Raw genomic sequence first — 24,800 nt, 5'->3', positions numbered from 1 at the left:
GAAAACAACTGGATACTCCGACAAACACCAGATACGAACAATAACCAACAAAATCAATATGCAAGAAGTTTTCGTAGAAGTCGTTTGTGTCTGTCACAGGTGATCAAATACATTGAATATAAAAGAGTGGATTTGTGGTGTGCAGACATAAATGAAAGATCCGAAGCAACTGCATATCTCTCACAGAAACTTCGTGTCAATATCGGAATTCCAAGAAACCTATTCAGATATGCAAGGAACGGGTCCGGACTTTATAAGAAGATAAAAAAGAAGTAGTTGAGTTCACATAATTATTCCAGTTCAATACCTTAATAATACTCAAAGAACATTTGCGGAACCGTTAAAATGCAAATTATATAGATTTAATGGCACAAATTTCAGTAGTTTCAGGCATGAAGGACTATTCCTACTGACAAACAGGTTGGGCTTCCGCATTCAATGCATATTTATAATAAGAATTGAATGCGGACCGGAAGTTCAGCGACTTGCTGGCAAAGTTGATTCTTATTTATGTGTACCTACCCAACGCTAGAGAAAATAAATAATGACGCTCATACCATCAATGTATATTTTAGGGATTGGTATACCTAAGGCATTTTGTACAAAACCTCATTCTATTCGAGCCCCGAAATGCAGATATTTCTATCGAAGTTAATGAGATTCTTGAGAGACAATTTCTTGATATTACAGGGCATTATCCCTTAAAGAAACTTGAGTCTTTTCATACCAGAGCTTGACACTCGCAAAGCAATTGCTCTGCAGTTTCAGAGGTAGGTAGAGTTGCAGCAGCTGCGACTGATCGATCTGCCTATTTTATGGAGGTGTCACTTTCAGTATTGTTATTTAGGGATTTTCAATTGTGCCCAAACTGAAGGAAAAATCACAGAACTCAAAGTTATAGTTCTGTGGGAAAAATATTGGCCAAAAGTGCACACTTGTCATTTTCTTCTTCTCATTTGTCACAGAATCTTAGCGAATGCACTGTTTTCCTATTTCTAATCCATAGGCATGGTTGCCAGTTTTAGTACTTTCGTAATAAATCTATTACTAATAAAATGGAAAACGGGAACTTCCAGCGTAGAATAAATCTAAAAACAAGCAATTGCCCCAATCATCAGAAAAGCGATACTCTTCTCGACGCGCGTTCACTAACCAAGTTGTCGTTTTCAGTTTTCTTCATCTCCTAAAGAGTATTGCATTTCTGGTGATTGGGATAATTGCTTGTTTTTGGATTAGAATCTATTACTATTGGATATTTTTATTATGTTGTTACGCAGAAGCCCAATGTATTACATTTTATAATTCAATTATTGTGATCTTTTTGCTAGTGTTTCCACCAAAAAATATTTTAATGTCTAGGAAATCGGTAACATTAACTTTTCTCCTTCTCCTAGCTAATTCAATAATTGGATCTACTATAACCAGTATCGCAAACTATAAAGCTATATTTGCTGTCTTACGCATATGGACATTTTACAGAAATGTAAATCAGTCTCGTACGCGATAGAGATAGATAGCGGACAGCATAACTATCAATTATAACCAAACCTGTAAGGCGAGACTATAATGAAAGTAAAAGTTGTTTCGTTACTCCATTGCCACTTTGATCAGTTGAAGGCATAGCGAAAGATAAAATTGGTGTAATGTACCTATAATGGTCTAGAAACGGATCATGAGTTTTGGACCATTTTTGCGGATTTTTGTGATATCAATTCGGGAGTAGAAAGTCGAAGATTTTACTGTTTATTACAATAATAAGTATACGCTCATTGTTATTCAGATTCAAATTTAAAAAAATCTGATCGGATTTTAGGCAACTTGATAACGAAAATCGTGAAGTCTAGGATGTACAAAAAAGTAGACTTCTATGAAGTGTGGAAATAGCAACTATTATCAGAGACAAAGGTGCCATTAAAAAACATCACTATTTTCAAACAATTTTCAAATTTGCAAGAACTTTCTAGAGAAATTTCTTCCTAATTTTCATTCAATGAATCATTGATGTGTGACTTTGATAGAGATGAACAGGTTAAGTGTTTGAGAGTTAAAACCATATGTATTTTCTCTTGTATCTCTTTTGGTTAAAAGATAGGATCTTAAAAATTTATACTTTAGAAAATTTGCCAACATTTTCATCAAATGACTATAAAACCCCTATGAAAATCTACGAATAAAAGTAAGAGAAGAATATTGTATGATGAATTATTAGCTATTGGCATATTAAATTATTCTAAAAACACTCACAATAAAGTGTTTTTTTGAATACGTTATGGATTTTTATCGAGTATCTGCCAATTCCATCATACATATTAAATTATGTCAAAATTTAATGAAATTTCTCAATTACATTATTTCTACTTACTACCTGAAAATTGGATTTATCCATTCAGATTTTTCAAATCTCCCGCCAAACAACTGCTAAGATTGTTGTAGATCTTTCATATTTCATATTTTTCGAAAATTTTGTTGGTACATGTTCTTTCTGTGACATCTATGTCAAATTTTATGTACCATGTTTCATGATCACGGATCGATTACATTTTCATTTCACATATTTTTGACATGACAATTGGCAGTGACATGTCCTCCATGCGTCCACCAAGATGGTTCTTTACAGTGACAAAATTCTAAATATAATATATAGATAACTCAATGAGTGTTTCTTAAATATGTTACCATCCATATGATTAATACAAATTTTCAATATTTTCCTCATCCTATTTGATTAATGTGTGCCACAATTAAATGTTTCTTGAGGCTTCTTATGTTTAACCTCATTTTTGGTAAGTACCAATCTCACCTATTTGAATGTGTTCCCTACAATTTTACACCTTTATACCTATAGAGTTTCTGAGAAAGAAGTAATAAAGTTTCGAAAGCGTGAACAGAAAAAAAGTGTTTTTATTTTCTCTTGTCTACGACTGCAATATCTGCTCGAAATTTTTAACTGAAGAATGGAAAAACTAATACAAAAAATCTGCCAGAAGGTTTGAAAATTCATGTAAATTGAAGGTATGGTAATTGAATTGAATACTTGAAGCATTCAAACTGTAAAAAAACTGAGAACAACCTTGAAAATGTTCAACTTCATCATCGAGGTTGTTATCAATTCAATGTTGACGGGCCTCTCATCATCGATAGGGAAACGAAACTTTCCGATCTTTCTGCTACACACAAAATTCAATCGCTTGGGAATTTATGTATATACATCTGTATATGTAGAGTAGGGAGGGTGACTGTAGGCCCACAGCACTTCTACTACATTCTCCTAAGGAGCTGTCCTCCTAGGTCATCGTCCATCCTGTCCTCCATCCTGTCCACCTCAGATGTATATACATCATAAAGCCTTTAATTATTTTTAACTTTAAATGATGCTTATTAGGAAAGTTCTGACAAGTGAAATGATAATCATGTTATACCGTTGTGGTATAATAGACAGTAGTAGTGATCCAAATAATTATAGAGTGCCGTGATTTCACATAATTATCGAATTAGTGACTGCATGAAACTATTCGATATCACTTGCCAGTTGTCATTACTTTTCAATAATCGTATTTAAAAGAATCCATTCGAAATCAGAGCTGTTCATGTTTTCCAAGCGATATTTATTCTTCAATTATTTATTCAAAACACGAGAGGTTTCTTCGAAATGAATTGTCAATGAGATGGAATTTCCTGTTATTTTAATAACACTAACGTCGCGCATTTAAAATTCAATTTGTTTCTACTTCAGATCTGCCGACATTAAATTACCTTTAAAAAATTATATACTTCGAGCCTTCAAGAAGTTATTAATACCAAATGATGTTCTAAAAAACTAATTCAGTTTGAATTGAAAGGGGTATATCTTTCATCATAGAAATAATTTTCAGACACAAACTGGAAGAAACAGTTCTTTCGAAAAAGCTATTTTCATATAAACATGCTTTGAAACAAATACTTTTATATGAGCCGTGAATTATACGAAAAACACTTTTCTCTATTCCGTTTCTATTCCAAACATTCGTAATGGAATCGAGTCAGATATCATTCACAGAATTCCTACACAATATAATAAATGAAAGAAGTAAAATTTTACTCACATGGAACACTGTCATCCTCAATGGCGGACATCCGATTTCTATGATCATTTCTATGATCAATGACAGCTGTAAATATTTAATTCAATCTGACACGTATATCCATATTCGTTTTGCCCTAAGCTCTTAGTTATTTATTTCATCAGTTCGGACTTCCATTGTCTAATATAATATATATTGATTTGGAATCCCTGAAAAAAATAAAAGATTAACCGAAAACAACAATTTTATTCAAACAAAAAACTGAAATTACAAGGAAATAACATACAAGCTACAACCAGAAAATAAAAAATTGAAATATTAATAATCATAATCATAATTTATTAGCCCAAGTATGTATAAAGTACATTTAAGGTTGTCATAACAGAGGTATAAGTATATGTGTAGAACGTAGATTCAGTGTAAAACATAGAAAAAGTAAACGACATATAGTTTAGTGACAAACAGTACATGACATTTACAGTATCTGAGAAACTTTCAACAAAATTATTAACAATTTCAGTGGATTATGGTTGTATTTCATCAAAAGAGAAGTAAAAAAATTCGTCGAGATTGTAGAAAGCATTATACAGTAAAATTTCCATAACTGCAGCTTTGAATCTTTTTATCGGAGCATTTTTTAATCCATTTGGTAATTTATTGAAAAGTTTCAGAGCAGTATAATTTGTTGGCTGCTGAGTTCTTTTCATTCTATGGTAGGGAATACTCAATAAATTTTTATTTCTGGTGTTGTAGTAGTGATATGATGAATTTAGAGATAGTGAATTCTCATTTTCTTTAATGTACATCACGCATTGTAATATAAAAACTGATGGTAGTGTTAATATATTTAATTTTTTAAATAATGGTCTGCAGTGGTCCTTGAAGCCAGCTTGAGCTATTATTCGTATGACTTTTTTCTGCAATTTGAATAATAAAAGCTGAAAATTATTAACAAAAATGAAAAATAAGAATAAAAATAAAAATTAAAAAGATTCCAAACCAAGTTACGTCACGACGTTTCGATTGTTAGTATCCACAATCGTCTTCGGGTGATAACTGGACGTATTCCTCTGAGATCTGACTATTTCGGATGCTTTCACGTTTCACCTATCCCCTCTTTCCTCTTTCCGCTTCATTGGTTTTAGCGGGAGATGACCGTTTGGCGGAAGTTGGTCGTTTTTCGCTTGATAAGAGGTTTCCATATGTTACGTATCCCTACGCTAGCTTGATTGAATGCGTTGTTGGACAACATATACGCGGCTTTCTTGAATTCTCTCCTAAACCAGTGTTCCTCTTTGTGGATGATTTCAGCTTGAGCCTACTTGATATTATGTTGATGAGTCCAAACATGCTCTGCTATTCCGGATTTGCTGGTTTCTCCTCGCTGTGTGTGTTTCTTGTGCTCAGCAATGCGAACTTTCAATAGCCTCTTAGTTTCACCGATGTATGGCCTGGTTTTTGTGTTCTACGGATAGTGTTCCCAGATCTGAAGCAGGTCCTGATGTTATACTTGAACCCAATCCTTCTTATCCTTTCCGTGTGTGTTCCTACGAGTAGCAAGAGGAGAGTTGGTCACCTCTGGCAGAGCCCCGCATTACCAGAGGTAGGCTGATTACAATAAGGTTTCGCCCAGTTCCCCAAGGGGATCGTTCGTGACCGCATACCACCCTGCGGCCATTCGGCTGTCTGCACGATTCCTTACACCTTAGCTTGGGTAGGTTGGTCCACGGTGGCATGTTTTGCAAAGGCTTTTGGGAAGTTTTAGTTCCCCTCACCCTACTTATTTCATGGTGGATATAGTGGAAGACCAAGGACCTTGGTCCAACGTAGAATAATTCCCATTATTATTTTCATAATTACCAAAATTTATTTTTGTTTGTGCATACCCTAACGGGCAAAAGCATTCAGCCAATCTTTGGATAGCTAAGTAAGCAAATTAATATATTATAGTAGTAACTAATCATTCGGCTTTAATTTTTTCGAAGTTTTGCTGGTGGGGTTGGGAAAATTTGGATTCCCTCCCCTGGTTTTTCTTTTCGCTACGGCCCTGTTTAACACCATCAGAGAGCTTCGCGGAATGTACCTTGCCCACATTAAATTTTGCGCTTCGCTGCCACTGCGGTCGTAACAAATAAAAATCGTAGTAGAAATTAGACAAAAGTTTTTTTCTTTATCCTATATTCAATAGTTATAAACGACTTGCCATGCACCCGTTGATTTTTTATTTTTAGCGGTTCAACTTCAAGTTCTAAGTCTTAGGTTTAGTTATTAAGTATGTGGTATAAACCCGTTATTAGAAAGTGTTCCAGTAGAATTCAATTTAACAAAATATCTTTATTTCTTCATTCACATATGTTCTTTAGTTATCAAAAGTGTCCGAGTAATGCCGTTTACTGTATATTGAGAAATGTATAGGTCTGATTTATAAGAATATAAGTATTCCACATAAGAAACTGCCGGTATGGTAAATTGGAACGATGAATGCATTAATATGTGAACATTTCCCTTTAAAAATGTTGGAATCTAGGGTAATGTGAATGGGTCGTGCGACACGCAACCATATCGTTTGTTCTTGGTATCGTATTGATGAATAAGTTTCGTACCCATCAGTTCAAAGAAACGTATAAAACTTAAACAGAAATTGACTTTGAAAGTTTCCGCTGAAAAATACTGTATATCAATAAACGGTGACCTTTAAATAAATTCTCCTAGTTTCAAATAATGATTATTTTTTATTCACAATCTTGGTAAATGAAGAATTATTCAGGAAATTTGGGTTCACAAGACAATTTGTTATATCATTGACAAACAAGTTGAATAGCAGGGGGCGCGGTGAGAACCTTGCGGAACACCTGAAATCACTCTGATTGCGGATGATATAAAGTTGTTGATTCGAACACATTGAAATCCATAAGTATGAAAACTATTAATCCAATTCAGTATACAGTGTGGTCCACTAAGTCTGCAACAAATGGTAAACTTTTTTATTGTCGATTTCTCAGGAAATTTTATAATTGACGAAAGTTGGTGTATGTTCCAAAACTATACCAAGTGTACCTGAAATGGCTTTATGACAAACACCATACAGGATAGGCCAAAAAATATAAAGTTCGTTCAAGAGTGAAGTACCCTTATTTCAAAAAATATAGAAATATGTTGGAGAGAAAAGTTGATTAGAATTTAAAGTTGTATTCAGATACGAAGTCATGGCTTGTTATTCGAATTTTATTTTTCTTTTGGAAAATTTTGAATTACCCCCGTATGATACATATTTCTACTATTTTGATATAATATGTATTTGAAGTAGCCACAATCAAATCAGTCTGAAGTATTTTTTTATCAAATTAAAGTGTATTTGTAAAATTTACTTGGATTTGTACTTTTTTAGGTGACCGTCAACTTCATGTTTGTTGCAACGATATTAAACAGAACTCTAGAATAAAACAAATACTCTTTTTAACGAGGCAAATACTTTACTAAGTATAATGTTCATATGAATAAACTGTCAATAAAAGTATAAAATTTCTTTTATTCTGACAACAATGTCTCAACTAGAATAGATATTAAAAAACAATCCAAAATCTATCGCGGATAGCCATGAACAAAAAACACATACGCCCTAAAACAATACTATAGTTTGATAGTGTAGCTTCCTTATCTCCAAACAGAATACATCGATGAAAATCTCGTTGTTCTTCTATTTCCCTCTGTATCCACATAGAAAAATCATATCTCAAATCATAGTCTCTTTCTTGAAATGTACAAATGAATGTAGGTTTGTAAGCATGGTACTTATGTTTCTTGAGAATACGCTTCACAGAGGTTTTTTATGCCAGTATAATCACTAATTTCTTGGGTGGACCTTCTAGGATTTTCTACTACTGCTTGAAGTACGTCAAGCTGGTTTTCTTCTGTGCATACAGGTTTCGTACGCTCTGTATTATGTTTATATTATAGTGAGCCGGTCTGTTTGAAATTCTTTAAAATTCTACTTACATTTGAATAACAAATTTGTTTGTCTGGATGCCGCTCGTTGATGCAGCTTCGCGCATTGTTTTATAACCATCACCACATATTAAAACTAATTCTGCCTTTTCAGTTAACGTTAATAATACTGGGCGAGGCATTTTTAATTAAGGACAAATATGAAAACGTTTTACAGGAAAGTTTTAAGAAGCCACACTATCAAACTACAGTATTGTTTTAGGGCGTATGTGTTTTTTGTTCATGGCTATCCGCGATAGATTTTGGATTGTTTTTAATATCTGTTCTAGTTGAGGCATTGTTGTCAGAATACAAGAAATTTTATACTTTTATTGACAGTTTATTCATATGAACATTATACTTAGTAAAGTATTTGCCTCGTTAAAAAGAGTATTTGTTTTATTCTAGAGTTCTGTTAAATATCGTTAAAACAAACATGAAGTTGACGGTCACCTAAAAAAATACAAATCCAAGTAAATTTTACGAATACACTTTAATTTGATAAAAAATACTTTAAACTTATTTGATTGTGGCTACTTCAAATACATATTAAATCAAAATAGTAAAAATATGTATCATATGGGGGTAATTCAAAATTTTCCAAAAGAAAAAAATTCGAATAGCGGTCCATGACTTCGTATCTGAACATAACTTTTGATTCTAAGCAACTTTTCTCTTCAACATATTTCTATATTTTTTGAAATAAGGTTACTTTACTCCTGAACGAACTTTATATTTTTTGGCCTAACCTGTATGGTGTTTGTCATAAAGCCATTTCAGGTACACTTGGTATAGTTTTGGAACATGCACCAACTTTTGCCAGGAATAAAATTTTCTGAGAAATCGATAATAAAAAAGTTTCCCATTTGTTGCACACTTTGTGGATCACACTGTACATATAAAATCCAAATCCGGGAGCATTTAGGTTAGCCGAAAGTTTTATAATCAATTAATTTCTACTGAACTATTAGTAGACTGAATATACCACGTCTGCAGGAGGGTCAACAAAAATTCTAATAGTTCCATAAAAAAAAAATTTTTAATTTACTTTAAATTTACAATAACTGACATTTTGATAACAAGTATTTTTGTTTTCAGGAGAATGAAGAGGCCGTCAGGCCTTTGGATATTATTATCGGCAGGTAAGTTCATTTCATTTCAATATAATTTAATTAACAAACATATGTTACTTCATTCCTGCTTACGTTTTTCTTATGACATATGGAAATTTGATCATATTAGTATGAAATTTAAAGAAACAGGATGGCTCAAATTAGATAACTTCCGAAAACTCCATTTACTTACCTTCATATTCACCACCCAAATTTTATAACACTTTCCCCAAGTAGATTTGGAACTTCTCTTTATATAAAATTCAGAAAGAAATTGAAAATGTTACTACAGTCACTGTAGATTTGCTATTAAGACGGACCTGTATATGATAATTATTTACGCTGTGGTTACAAATAAGGTGGAAAATACCTTTTAGAAATTTAGGCACCAACTTAATTTGACTTTTATACTTTTATATTTATACGAGGATAAATTGTTCTAAAATAAGTAGATTGAATATTTTTATGTATTTTTGATTCTATATACCCTGATTCTCAAATAGTACTCATATAGTTTTTTCTGATTTTTTTTGTAAGGTTGAGTTGAAAAGCAGCCTAGGCTGATACTTCCACCTTTTCGTCTACATCTAATTATTGTTCTGAAATTTTTTATTTTATTTTCATTATTATTATTAGTATTATTTAAAGATTGTCACCATTAAAATGAGTTACCTACTTTTGTCGGAATGAGCTGTCGGAATATACTATAGAGCTGAATTCCATATATGGTGCTATGCTATGTGTGGTGGTATCAAAGCTTTAAAAATCATATATGTACACATATAATTATATCATAACATCACCAATTGGTGACGAAACATTTGCATTTCAGAAGATTCGATATTTGATTACATGATTTGAATTTTGAAATCATCAATAATAACGAGAGAAAAGATTGATTCTTCACACAGTGAGATCATGTAAGAATTATGAATATTGACATTGCTTATGAGAAATTTTCAGTTCAATTATTTGGTGTCGTCCCTCATCAACAACGACATTGAATAAAGGTACATATGGTTTTACAGCCGGAGACTCAATTAATGAGAATAAAATCCGGGCTGGTTGGCTGAGACCGAATCGAACTTGCAGTACGAAACGTTTCGTTTGCAACTGCGGCGGACATCATCAGTATGTACGTTGACTGCGAGGACGAAGGTTATATCTCAAAGTATGAGCGATAACGACACTGAACATGAAAAGCGAATAACTAATGAATTTTGAATAATGTTTCAAGTTATTAAACAAAATTAAATTAGAGGAACTGCAGCAAATTTGGAATACTGATTTGGTTTTGTTTTTTGGGAATAAGTAGAGAAGAAAATGGCTTAGCCCAATAAAAAATACATCAAATGGTTGGAAAATTATTAAACTTCAATAATAGACAGGATTGAACAAAACAATTAAGAACATTATTAAAATTTTAATCGACCTAAAAAACTCCAAAAGCTTCATTTGACTTATGGTGCAGATAATTTGGAATATATCATTCCACATTATGATCACCTTTTTTTCTTCGACTTTGCTCACACTTTTCCTTACTATCTAATACATTTCTTATTTTTGTAACAGCTTTACAGTTTTCACTTCTCTTGGTAATACTTTTTATAACAAAATAGCTTACACTATTATAATTATTAAGTAATAATCAGTCACAATAATCACAGATGGAATATCCCAAATTTTATTCACTTTCGGTATTCCAAATTAACAACATGACATCCTAACCTAAAATTTCATATCACATTTTCAATTTCAGAAATATTAACAAAATAAAAGTAAAACCATTAACTAAAAAGATCGCTTATTAGTTTGAATAATTACAACAAAGATTTTATGTATCATAGTAAATGATCATCAATGATTGCTTTTTTACCGAAAAAAGTTTGAAATTAGCAGCCGGAATGTCAAGATGGCGGTTGGTTTTTAGAGCTCATTAGCTCCGTATGGCGTGTGGCGATAAGTTTACAAGAAGAAAACGCTGATGGCACTTATAATAATTAGGTATCCAAGGTATTCCAACTTATCTGAAGTATTCCAAATTTGCTGCAGTTCCTCTATGTCTTTCCGTAATTTTCAGAGTAATTTTCCGTAATTTTTTGTGTGAAGTTAAAAGATTTAGGAGTGTCGACATAGATCTGGGGGTTTACCAACTTTTACCTGTAAACCGAACATTTGAAGAAATGAAGGCATTTTTAGATTTTTTGTTTCATGGCTCATGGAGGCGCAGATAATAATTTTTTTGTCCTCGAAAACTGAATGCGATACAAAAAAAACTCACGAGACCAGAAAGTTGTCATTACAATTGATTAATCGATGCATCTTAAGAAAAAAGTGAACCACAATGTTTTTCAGCATAAATATCAGTCAGGTAACTCTTTCCGATGCCACTGAAATTACTTTTTTGAATTTGACTACATCAAAAGGGGATCCTTATTATTGATATCAAACATACCAAGTTTGATCATAATCGTCTAAATATCTTCTGAGCCATTGATGCAAAAGGGCTTTTTCGTTAAAACTTTAAAACGAAGCAATTTTGGACATGTTTATTTGACCTTTCACGGCAAAGAATCACTCCCTGAAATCAAAGTTACACCCTGTATGTATTGATTTGCAAACCACAGAACACATGCATGGTATAGTTTCTGATATTTCCTTTCTTTGTATATTCTTCCCGGACTACGAATCTTGTCTTCTGGTCTTTAATCGGTCCACCTGCCAACCGTTGCGAAAGCTCATATGACACCGAAATAATTGATTTGTTTCATAATTGTTGTACATACCCAACAAAGTAAAAGTCGAACTATTTGTGATACTGGTCGAACGAAATGGAAAGTCTACTTTAATTTGCCAGCAAATTTATTCTCCACAGGTACGAAAAGAGACTGGTTTTCTTATGAGCATGTCGAACAAATAGAAGAAATATAGTAGTCACTACGTTAGATTACATTCATTAAATAGTTTTTTGTTAATTTGCAGTGTTATCATATACAGGGTGTAACAAAAAGGTAGGTCATAAATTGAACCACATATTCTGGGGTCAAAATAACTCGATTGGATATAACTTATCTCAATGCAAATGTACACACAAAAAAATTTAAGCCCTCCAAAAATAAAAAAATCAAAATCAATTTTTTCCAATATTTCATGAACTGTTCAACATTTTGTGATGAAAATGTTGTGGCTTTCCAGTCCATATAGAACCACGATATATATTACGCCCATAAAAATTAATTGGGTTAATTGAACTCCTAAAATCCCCCAAACTTTTCCATGTGTTAGAATTTAATTGATATTGAGTCACCATTGGTTTGATACATCATTTTTGAATTTTTTTTAACCCCGTAGCACTTTTTCAAAAATCCGGTTTTTATCGAGATGCATGCTCCTTTTCATTATCCTTTGAAAATTAATTAATTGGCTGTTCAACACTTGCAGTTCATGTTTTTTTGCTCAGAGCGGTGCCTGTGCGAAAGTAGGGATTGACATTGGATTTGATTCGCTGGAAATTAAATCCATTTGGGAAAATGTTCTCAGGAAGTGTTTTCCACATAAACGTGTTCTCCAGATGAAAGAGTTCTTAAACAGTGAAGTTCGAGGCGTACTGAATTGAATCTCAAAACGATGAGCAGCCACAGTCCGTCGCGTATTTCTGATATGTACCGCTCTTGGTGGAATCAAATGTTCCAAGAACACTTCATGTGAAAGTATCTATAGAAAACAGACAAATCTCTAACAATAAATTGATGGATGTAGCCGTTACTACGTGGTAGGAGATCATAGTGAAAAGAGAAATGAAAATTTCTATGTTTTTCACCACTTTTAATTGTAACTAACGTTACTGCAGTTTCGTCCTATATGGACATTCTCAAACTAATACAATAAACTAGCAATGATTCATTACATTCGCCAATATATACTATTCCGGTACTTGATTGAGTTCCTGAATTTACAGTTCACAATGCGGATGTGCCAATTTAAAAACCAGTGAGTGAACTAAATCGATTTGATCATTTAACAGGTTGCACCCGCAATGTTTATGCTTGTAAATTTCTAAGGATTCTAAATAATTAAGTTTGAAACCCTTCCTTGCATAGTGCAGAATTTCCGTATCGTTTAGATTCGGAAACTTGTGGTTGCATGCCAAGGAATGGTTTGAAAACGTCGAATAATTTTTTCCTGTGAAATATAAAAATCCGTACAGGTAATCAAACCCTCCTAATTACTGGGACAACTGACAAAGCTTTGCTCCACCTCGCATGATCTAGTGTGCCTGCGGCTGGGAGGATGGCAGAGTCATGGCAATTACAAAATTCGTCGAATTCGTATACGGACACGTATACGTTTTTTTCGGGAGGAGATCGTCTCTCTTCACTGGCTTCAACCATAAATATGGTACAATATCGTATAAAACCTTCGGAAGGGATTCGTACAACTCCATTATATCATAATTCCATCGAGCACCGTCTAAAAACAATCCATAGACATAGACACCATCTGCAGGAGGTTCGGTGAATTTAGATCTAGATGAACCTCATAATCGAAAGTCAGGAGATCGATAGGAATCGTATATTTTCTGGCATAGTTTTGTTGTGCACCTGTTAAGAAAGCTTGTGTGAAGAAAAATCCTGATAGCCAAAAGGTGGGGGGCGCTCCTTCATCCATCCATTTTTGTAAAAAGGCCAATCTAGCCAGAAAATCGACATAACTTCTCAGAGGTTTCATAGAAGGACAACTTCTTCCAGATCCACTGACATAACAATCTGACCTTTAATGGCTTTTTGAACGTTCTTCAAGCTGGTCCTGATGGCAGTTAACAAAACGTTGAAACGAGTCATTTCCTGAACCAAAACGGTGTTCATACTCTGCGTGTACGATACGGGGTACTTCTCCATAGCGGCATCACGGTCGAAGTTTGGTGGCAACTTTGCCAAAATATCTGAAGAAACCTCCATCACCATGTCTGAAGGACCCTTCATGTTCAGCATACCGTTTTTGGAAATTTCGGCCGCATTGTCCCACATAAAAACTATTACACTCCGGACACTTAAGCTTATAAACTCCAGATTTTTCCAACTTGTCGACCTTATCTTTGGCATTGAAAAGGAAATGAGATAACCTAGCATGTGGTCAGATGCTACTTCCACATTGTTTTTTCTGAAGAAAGCTGCGATTATTTCTGTTCTTTTTCCAAAATATGTTAGCGTTACCTATTTATTGATTTCTGGTTGTTTGACCTGAGGATATATTAATCTGTAAGTGATTTGTTTCCTGACCAACTTCTGGATAGTATCTGCGTTGAAACCATTATTATGACCTATCTGTGTAATTGTATCAATTTCCCTAGCTAGATTGTCTGCAGACAAAGGCGGTGAGAATGTTCTGTGCAACATTGAGTTGTAGGCTGCTAATTTATGACTGTCTGGATGGAAAAAATCGCTTGGGATGGTGATGTCTGTATAGCTAGGTTTTCTAAAAACATTGAACTCGAATTTATTCTGATTGTGTGTAATGGCCAGGTCTAAGAAATGTATCTGTTTCTCTATCTCTGTTTCCAGTGTGAACTGAATATTGCTGTTGAGATTGTTCATGAATGTCATAATTGGTTCAGCTGTCGTGTAGTACCTCTGAAACAGGCAAGAATATCGTCTACATATCTGTACCAAAAATGAATGTTTTTTACCCAGGTCGGAGTTTACTATAGTGGTCTCCAAGTTGTTCATAAATATGTCTGCTAAAAGTGGACTAAGGTGTGAGCCCATTGATAAACCTGAATCCTGTTTATAGAATTTGTTGTTGAACTGTAAGGAGCTCTGCACATATTGAAAGCTGTTGAAACTTCAAAGGAAGTGATATGGTCTACTTTGGCTTGATCTAATGTCTAAAATGAGGGGCTTACATTCGTTGTACGGTATGTTGGAGAACATACTCTTAACATCGAATGAAACTAAAATTGAATTATGTGGCGTGGTTTGGTTCCTTATATTTTCTACTAAAGTCAGTGAATTTTTAATGCTGTGAGGTGGGAATTGGTAATATTTTTAAACAACTTGTTAAGACGTATTCCTAGTTCTCTAACCGGACTATTCATATACAAAACTACCGGTCTTATGGGGTTATCCTCTTTATGTGTTTTTATCAGGCCATATAGTTTAGGGAAGAGGGGTTCATGTTGGTGATTCTCCGTTGCTCTGATTCCGTGAAAATGATTTCATCATCTTTTTTCATCAATGTTCCAGGCTATCAAGGTTGGACGTGATGTTCGCGTCTCCAATCAGACGGATGGCTCTTTTCTGGATGGAATCCAGCAACTTGAGGGTATGTTTGGGAGCAGAGCTCCATACATGAGAACAATACTCCAAAAAAGGTCTGATCTGAGCGTTATAAAGCATCAAAAGTTGCTGAGGTGTGCACAGTTTTCTGGTTCGGAACAGTGTTCCAAGCTTTTGAGAAGCATCCTTCGCAATTTCAGCGATATGATTGTGTCAAGACATATTGGTGTTCATTTTGATCCCCGACAAACTTATCGAAGCAGAAAACGGAATTGTCTGACCTGACATTATTATATCCGGTTCGGAGACATTTATTTTCTTGAAGAAAACCCATGCCTGAGTTTCTGTGGCATTAAATTGAACGTGGTTACTTTCACCCCAATTTGAAATCACTTCTAGATCCTAATTAAGATCTACAACCTCCTGCTGCTGGTGAAGATGTGCCTCCGTATCTGATGTCCTGGAATCCAAATAGAATGACGAGACAAGTGTGCTGTCTTCAGCAAAGCAGTATATTGGATTCTTGTTTTTTCCAATAGGTCTTTGATATACAATAAAAATAAGGTTGGAGACAATATGGATCCCTGGAGAACACCAGCGTTGATGGTGAAAGTACTCGAGATATATTCATCGACGGCCACTTGCAGGAAACGTTCTTTCAGAAAGTTGAAGAGTCATACACAAGCCATAGTATCGAAGTTTGTGCAGCAAACCCTATGACACACACGGACAAATACCTCAGAAATGGATAAATAATAAACAGTTGCTTCAACAATTACTTGTCAGTGAAAGCTTTCGATTATAACGCATTTTGAAAGTGTTGAGAACAATTAAACTTTCTACAATGTTACGTTTGCAGAAATGGCGGATATGCATTCAATTCTGAGTAAGTTTGGTTAGGCTAAGACAAGGTTTCAGATGATTATCTGTGATTTTGGTGATCACTGGTAAATGACGAAGGAATAGTGCAGCTGCTAGAAGGCGTTATGCGGAAACATATCCCACAATCGGAATACACCAAACAGAAGATAACTTCTTTCCATTGATCATCGTTTACGGAAGACGGGTCCTTTGCTACCGCAAGTTGCTAGTAATAGTGGCCGTTCAAAAATGGATACAAATGATGAGGAGATTTTAGAATTTGTCGAAAAAAAAAACCCTGGAAGCAGAAGAAGGATAGATAGATAGATAGACTTTATTACCTCATTAGCCACATAAGTGTAGGTTCGTTAGTTACAATCATCGGATACAACCGGATACAATCTTTAAAATTTAACATTATATTGAAAAAAAAAATAAAAAAAAAGGTAGAATTAATGACATAAAAATGTTAAAGAAACAGTACAATAAACAAGTATTCTCACCCAGATTTGAATGCAAAATTACTATTTATTAACATTTAGAAGATCTACGAATTCTTGAATATTATAAAGCGGATTGTCAGCCAGTAGAGTTTTTACAAGCTTTTTGAATCTGTTAACGGTGGTATTTTTTATTTCCTTCGGCAGCAGGTTATAAAAGTAACTTCCTGCCCACTCTGGTGATTTTTTATACGAGAGGTGCTTGAAGCTTCTGAGATGTATATTCTCCTGTTTTCTCGTAGAGTATTGATGAAGATCTGAATTTTTTTGTAGGTTGATGATATTCCTATGTGTGTCTATCAATAATTTGAATAAATATATACCTGTTGCGGTAAGAATTTTTTGAGATTTAAAAGTTGGTCTACACGATTCACGGTATTCCAGGCTTATATTAATCGAATAATGCGTTTCGGGATCATGAATACCCGGTTCCGTTCTGTAGCTTGTCCCCATGTGGTGATATTATAGCTAATAGCTGAGTAGGCTAAGGCGTAATAAACGTTTAGCAGGGATGATCTGTTCAAGGTTGATTTCAGTGAATATAGGGCAAAAAACGATAATAGCTGTTCAATTAGATGTTGGTCACATGATGGTTTGGAGAAAATTGAAAGAACAGCAGCTTCATCCCTATCACTTAACAACCGTTCAAGAATCGCTACATGAAGATTATCTTCAAAGAATTGGATTTTGCGATAGGTTCTGAACGGAAAGCAATCGAAATATCAATTTCATCAATCATATTTTATTCACCGATGATGCTACTTTCAATAGAAATGCCATTACGAATCACACATATGGACCGAAGAAAAGCTTTACGTAAAAAACGATTCATCACCAAAATACTTTTTGAAGTCAATGTTTGTTCAGGAATTGTGAATATAAATTTAATAGGACCAGTATTTCTTCCGATTTATTTACAGTCCCTACAAAATAACTCACAATAATACTTGAAAGGTTAGATTAGGTCTAAAGTGAGTGGGTCTATTTGACCCTCCACCTCAACCCGCAAGGGTTTATTGTGGCTCACACCTATTCATACTCGACCAAATAAAAACAGCTTCTTAACGAAGCCGATTAGTTTGTATGGTGAGTGGTTTTTCAGGTCAGATGGTAAGAGTACGGCTCTGTCGAACTCTAAAAACCTGATTCGGTCCCCAGCGGGGCAGGCACCAAATATATGCTCTGCTGTTTCATCGTTAATGAGGTAGTCGGATAGTTAAGGTGCAAGATTCCCACCTTGATATCCGCAACAATGAGGGTTTTTGCACGTCAGCTCTACCTGACGATGCCTTGGAATCAACCGTGCACGGCTTTTTCTCCCCTGGTTTTGGTGAATCATCACTTGAGCGCAAACGTTCGCTAACCTGCTCATGGGGGGTTTGTTCCTGCACCTGAGACAGATTCTGCGTACGCCGCTCAAGAATTTGGTGCAAGGTGGTTTCATAAGGTACCCCGCTCTTGAGTCGTTTCCTGGCTGCACCACCAAACCTTTTTTTCAGGTTCAGTTACTGGATCAGGACTTGGAGAGTTGAGAAGCTCTCGCTCCTGATCTAAATTTACAGGGAGGTCAGTTGGAGTAGTAAGCTCGACATCCATCTCCTCCATAGACTCTCTCCTGATCTAAATTTACAGGGAGGCCAGTTGGAGTCGTAAGCTCAACATCCATCTCCTCTGTAGACTCAGCGCCAGAAAGAATTTTTACGTTCACTCTGTCCAAATAAGTCCCACGCGTATCTAGGAAAAGAAGGTCAATCACGGCAGAGCCCCGCATTACCGTGACAAGGCGATGCTACGACGAGAGGTCGCCCGGTATGTCGAAGGTTCCGTAGAGACAGCTGATAGGCTCAGTGAAATTCATCCTCTCGGCACGGATACACACACCTTAGGATTAAGCTATCGTTGGGATGCTATTCAGTTAGGGAAGAACAGAACCACAAGTGATTCTGTCATTCCCGTATCCAGCGGGGCTACGTGGAAGCAGGCATCCGATGGCCAGTTTGCTCAACCCCCACATCCCAAGCCAATGTACTCGCCAAAAACAGTATGCACAGTGGTTCAGGCAGTGAAAGATGAACAAGGAAGAGGTAAATTTAGGAATGAGGCAGAATATGTGGTATTCAGGTACAAGATGGAACTCTAGCGCATTTCGGTGACCCATGAATATTTATTGAGTGCTGTAAGAACACATGACATTAAAACGGATAAAACTGTTGAAACAATATAATACTTTGGTAGTTTTTTCATCTTGCTTTGCTGGAAGATGGGTGACTTTAAATTGGTTGAATAACTTACTTACAGTGTCGTACCTATAATTAGTTTCAATTAGAGTAGCAAAAGGAACATGACTTCTTTGTAATTCCTTTTCATATTTTATTCAGTATTTTAGGTAGTCGTACAATTCATTGAAATGTTACATAATGATACACTTATCCAAAAATAAAATTTAATCAGTCACTATCTGAATACAAATTTTCTTCATCTTCACTGCTGATTGTGTTTGTGTTCCTATTGTCATTTAAATTAATAATCACTGGATTTACCTCTGTTTGAACGTCTGTGAATGTTTCATTTTCCTAATATTTCCGCTCTATATCTACTACATGTCGGCAACGCTTTGCCATTCCTCAGAACTGATTTGATTAAACTCGTGCTCCGCCAGTTTCATCACATTTTCCAACTTGAAAGTAATATTCTTTTAGGACACGTTGTTTTTGACAGTAGCCCAAATGAGTTCAATGGCATTCAAATCCGGATGATAGGGTGGAAGTCTCAAAACTTTCAGTGTTCAAGCAGAATCTCATCACATTTGTATCTAATATGATGCTTTTCACTAACCTTGATCAACTCGTATAATTTGGGTTTAGGCATGTTGGAGGTGAACATAATTTTTTTTTCGTGCAGCCACTTCACCATGTCAGCCTTCCTGGAATTTGTGTTGGGGGCTGGATTAATTTGAATATTATGGTATGGGGCATTATCGGTCACGACTATTGAATTCACAGGTAAATTTCAGAATTCATTTCTGAATGATAATTTCCTGATGTTGTGCCTGATTTAAATATAGGCCGACAACTAGGTATAAAGCCAATGTCACCTCCTGCATGGACAATAATGAGTCTTGGTCCCTTCGTAATATTTTTAAATAACCCTTTGGTTGATCCGTCGAGTTCTTGGAAGATGTATGTCCACTATGAAGGTATGTTTCATCAACAAACACAATTGGGAGCTGTTGGCTACGGAAATAATTGCTTTTTTGTAAACACTTGATCCTCAATGCTCTCATGTCCATTTTATCTATTGGAATTTTTCTATTATTCTCAGTCCTTCTCCATTTGACACATATTCTCTTTAAAATTCTACAAAGAGATGTTTCGGAAGCCACAATTCCCAAAACGTCATTAATTTTCTGTTGGAACTTTTTCCGTAAGACGACACCCTTCTGTCTTATAAAAGTCGTAAATAATCCGTCTAATTTTGAAATACTCAAACTCGGGAATATTATTTACTGGTGCTCTTTTAGGCCACTTCTTTCTTGGGGTGGAAAATTTCACTCCTTCGTTATTTTCATAAATTAATTGCTTCTTACTTTCCTTCTTTACTCACTCTTTCAATAGTTCTTATTGAAATACCTTATACAAAATGAAAATTATTGTTGAAATAGTTATTTTTTGAATTTATTTAATGTTTCCTGTAGCGAGAGATGAAAGGAGTTGAACACTTAAAAAATTACTTCACGTGCCTGACTCTGGATGACTGTTTTTCTGTTATGCGATGACATTTTTTCAGAAACAACACAAATTATTCAGACAATGCCAAACGCCAACAGCATTGGAGGACAAGTAATGATACGCCTCTGTGCAGAGCATTTGTATGTCTTGCAAGAGCTCTAGCGGGCGTTATATTGAAAATGAGTTTGTGCGCATGGGGGCGGGCTCGCCATCACGTTTGGCGCTTTCTGCATCTTACTTTTTACATCATCTGATATATTATTGTCATTTTCGCAAGGATCTCTAATTTATTAAATTGAATACAGCCCATGTCACTCACTGACCGTATTTTAGTTTACTAGAGGTGAAATAATTTTTCAATTAGCCTGAGTAATTTTGATTGTATCCTTTACAAACAAAAAAATGGAATATCTTCTCTTCGCAGTATTATTTTGGATGATGATGGAATTTCATAATGGAATTTCATTCAAATATTAATGATCATCCTTAAGATAGTAGACATAATTATTATAATCAACTTTTACAGTCATAAGCGACTGATGGGAGGTAATTTAACCTCTGTCCTAGATAAGATCGCTGCTTAATTTCCATTTTTACCATTAGTGAACGTTCATTTTTATTATGAGTATTACCGTATTACACACTCATTAGCATTGGCGACTGTTCAAAAGAATATTCTTTCAAATATCTTAATCATCTGCGAAATTGAAGATTTCAAGGATCTATGTCCCGATCTCAATGATAATTCGTCGAATTAATTATGCAACATATTTGTATTTGTATTATATTTAAAAATATCTTCGAGTTTGCAACACACCTATTTCTTCATTTGCATTCTCAATAAGGCTGTCCACAAATATTTCACAAATTCATTATCCGTAGATTATTGAAGTCTTACCTTGGCAAATTTGGGATTTTTCATACTTTATGATGAACGATACAGTAGAGGAACCCGTCATTTTCTTGGAGACACATGTGCAGTTTGTTATTATACCATTCCAAGAAATCTTCCATTTTATTCTTGGAATCTTCATCTCAGTCATCAAGTCCGAAAGTTTTTTCGTATTAACAACGAAGGTGAGATGAAGAAATCGTCCATATGCTCATGAAACGACGTGCAAAATGACCTTGTGTGATTCCTCGTAATCACTTGTTTTTTTGGGTCCCTTGTTATTCATTGAAAAACTTCGTATTTCATCTTTCCTCGAATTTTTATTCGGTACTTTGATAAGCTGTCGCGAATGTCAAGCGTTGTCAAGAACTATTACGCTATTCGCTTCCAAATTTGGATTCAATGTGTTTTCAAACCATTCCTCGAAAATATTAGCTTCCATGTTCTTATGATAGTCAAAATTGCAGTCCTCAAGTTTTCTTACATGTCATTTCAAAGAATTGGGAACCCATCCTTCACCTCCGCAATGCACAATGAATAGTCGCGATCCTTTGTTTGCAGACATGTTAGGCGTACACATTCTCGAACCATCAGTCCACGCTTTCGTAACTGTGTCGTGAGTGTCATACAAAGTTTCATCCGAATAGAAAGTTTGCCGTTGTTCTTGTCTATATTTAATTATTTGTTCTAAGTATTCGTTACGCAATTCCACTATTCTTCTGCTTTCCATAACTGCTTGCTTGCTAGAGAATTACAGACCCATATCTATTTTATGTATGTTTTTTAAAATTTTTGAGATTATTTTATATAATCGCATATATGCTTCTGTTCAACGGCAACTATCTCAACATCAACACGGATTTGTTACTAAGCGTTCTACTGTTACAAATCTAGTCATTATTACTCAATTTATTTCCGAGGCATTAGATAACAATGGCCAAGTTGATGTTATATACACGGATTTTTCTAAAGCATTTGATAAAATTGATCATGGTGTCTTGCTCAATAAACTGATGAGTTTTGCCTGTCAGCTGATGCAATCCTATCTGACATGTAGAAAACAATTCGTGTCCTATAACGGTTATAAATCTAGAACACATATAGCTTCTTCTGATGTGCCTCAGGGCTCCAACCTAGGTCTTCTTTTGTTTTTATTGTTTATTAATGACTTATGTGAAAGTTTAGCTTGTGAGCGGTTATGCTTTGCGGATGACTTGAAATTATTTTCTATAATTAAGGAAGTAGGTGATTGTGTAAATTTTCAATTTCAATTAGAATTTCTTGTTGCTTGGTGTAGCAACAATAAATTGAAACTCAATGTGGAGAAATGTAAAGTAGTGAGTTATAGTCGAAAAAAAGAGGTTTATACATTCCCGTATGTATTACAGGATTCAGATCTGCTGAAATGTAATGAGATCGAATACCTAGGGGTAATATTCGATCATAAATTAACATTTGATGTTAATGTTGATGAATATAGGCCGAGACCGCATATGCTGGACATGCTGATAGCAAGTGCATTAGGGTCTCGGGCGCCTCGCGGCAGGCCCTGCACCTTGTGTCAGGAACCTCTATACCCATCACGTAACTGCGGTAGACTAAGGTGTTGAAGACACCATCCTGGCAAGCCATGATGAACCCCTCAGTTTTCGACTTCAGCCCACTCGACCTGAGAAAAGCAAACGTCAGGCGCTTTGATAAGCCAAGGTCTCCAATGTTATTGAAGAAGACCAGGTTATTATTATTATTATTGACGTTTGTTTATTATTTTAAATCTGAATTATATAGTTTCTTTATCCAATTCTGAAGAGTTTTGTCACAACAGCTCACGTTGTGGCCGGAAGTATTCAATTTCTTCCTTATGAAATCCTTATGATCTCATTGCTTTTGTAACAGTCGAATATTGTTGTTTTCAATGATTTTATTGGATGAACATCTAAAGGTTTTGGTAATCCTGTATCGCGTTTTGCGTTCATAAGGTTTGTTTTTGACTGTATTACGTACAGTTGAGAAAGGAATTTTGGTCAAATCTGATGCTGTTTGTAATAGTTTGTTTCCCTCGAAACCAAACTTGAGATGAAGATTCTTAGATACATTGAAACATACTCTCTGAGTTTCAATATTCAAATGCATCCGAATCGTATTCACTGGTATCCCTTCTTCGCATTGTTCACCATCGCTATTGGAATCACTACACTGGAAAAAGTCTTCATTTTTATCACACTCGTTATTACTATTGTCATTTGTCCATGGACGCCACATTTCAAACAGATCACAAAACTGTTAAGTAATTATAACTGCACCAATATCGAATTTCAACAATCAAATCGCGATCCGTTTCTGAACTGAATACGACGGCGATAACCATCCTCGCATTCCCCGATTTCTATTCGTCACCGTAACATGCTTTTGAGAGTGGCGTTTGAGAGTGCTGCCAACTGTAATAGTACACAATATCGTTTATATCGTTTATATCGACTATACCAAACATTTTATCATATTGTATATGTGGTTATGAATAATCTAAATATATCACACATTGTCTCTTGTTCAACATTATCGCAATAACAATATTAAATATAACATATGTATGTCAATCGCCAGTTACCCAATTTCTTAAGAAAAAAACAATCAAGTGAAACCGTCAACAAATGTATCAAACTTGATACGTAACAGATGTCTTTCCATAAACGACGAATGATCTTTTTATACGAATGCAGACCAAATATGTAGGTACGTCTAAGACACGCACCTATATCATATGTCAATGGTAGACTTGGTGCAGCATACCGTTTGATGTAGGTGAAGGCTTCCATGGTCGTCAGAGACTTGATCTCGCAATAAGATTAACATTTCATGTTGTTTTACTGCTAATGAAAATATCTTCAGCGATGATAAAATAACAATGAGCGAATGTGGTTCTTGTTAGTCTCGCTAGATTAAGTGAATGTGGATTTTTCCACAACTTTATCCGAATGAGGCGATTTTTAGAGGCGTGGTTCATAAAGTTTCGAATTATATGGATAGATTGATACAATATCATGTTTCGTAACACATTAACGGTTTTTGCAAGTATTCGTATTACAAAACGAATGATGTCTGAAAAACAAACTGTTGCATATTTGGGTGTCATAATGTGTGTGTAATAATAATTAGCACATAAACGTGTCTATAAACAGTTATGATGGTTCTATAAGTATTTGCTGAAGATAACCAGGAAATAGAATAAGAAAAACCTTGGGTGTGTCGCAATCGTTACCAAATATTCCGAAATAAATATTTCTACACAGTAGGATTTAGTAAATGCCTTCAGGAAAATAACTGCATCCTTGGCTGATATCACGATGTTCATTCAATTACAGTGCATTTCTTTAATGTCCCCCCCTT

The 24,800-nt window shown here is 35.0% G+C and overlaps 1 protein-coding gene across 6 annotated transcripts in view; it reads left to right on the top strand.

Annotated features, from left to right (window-relative positions):
* Window positions 1-24,800, top strand: part of Cpap1-h (cuticular protein analogous to peritrophins 1-H) — an 86,238-nt gene that overhangs the window by 11,062 nt on the left and 50,376 nt on the right. For 4 of the 6 annotated variants that reach the window (XM_074186422.1, XM_074186416.1, XM_074186415.1 and 1 more), the window contains exon 2: window positions 9,144-9,187. In XM_074186422.1, coding sequence (XP_074042523.1) covers window positions 9,148-9,187 — 40 coding nt within the window. In that variant the 5' untranslated portion in view covers window positions 9,144-9,147. Of the gene's footprint in view, window positions 1-2,596; window positions 2,784-8,310; window positions 8,316-9,143; window positions 9,188-24,800 lie in introns of those variants that run through there. The other 2 variants (XM_074186420.1, XM_074186419.1) reach the window with 2 other exon arrangements.

This window comes from Leptinotarsa decemlineata, unplaced genomic scaffold (assembly GCF_025532065.1).
Source record: "Leptinotarsa decemlineata unplaced genomic scaffold, Ldec_3_MD MMD2_tig00078422_RagTag_RagTag, whole genome shotgun sequence".
In the NCBI taxonomy this organism is placed as follows: Eukaryota; Metazoa; Arthropoda; class Insecta; order Coleoptera; family Chrysomelidae; genus Leptinotarsa; species Leptinotarsa decemlineata.
This window is presented reverse-complemented; position numbering and strand designations above follow the sequence as displayed.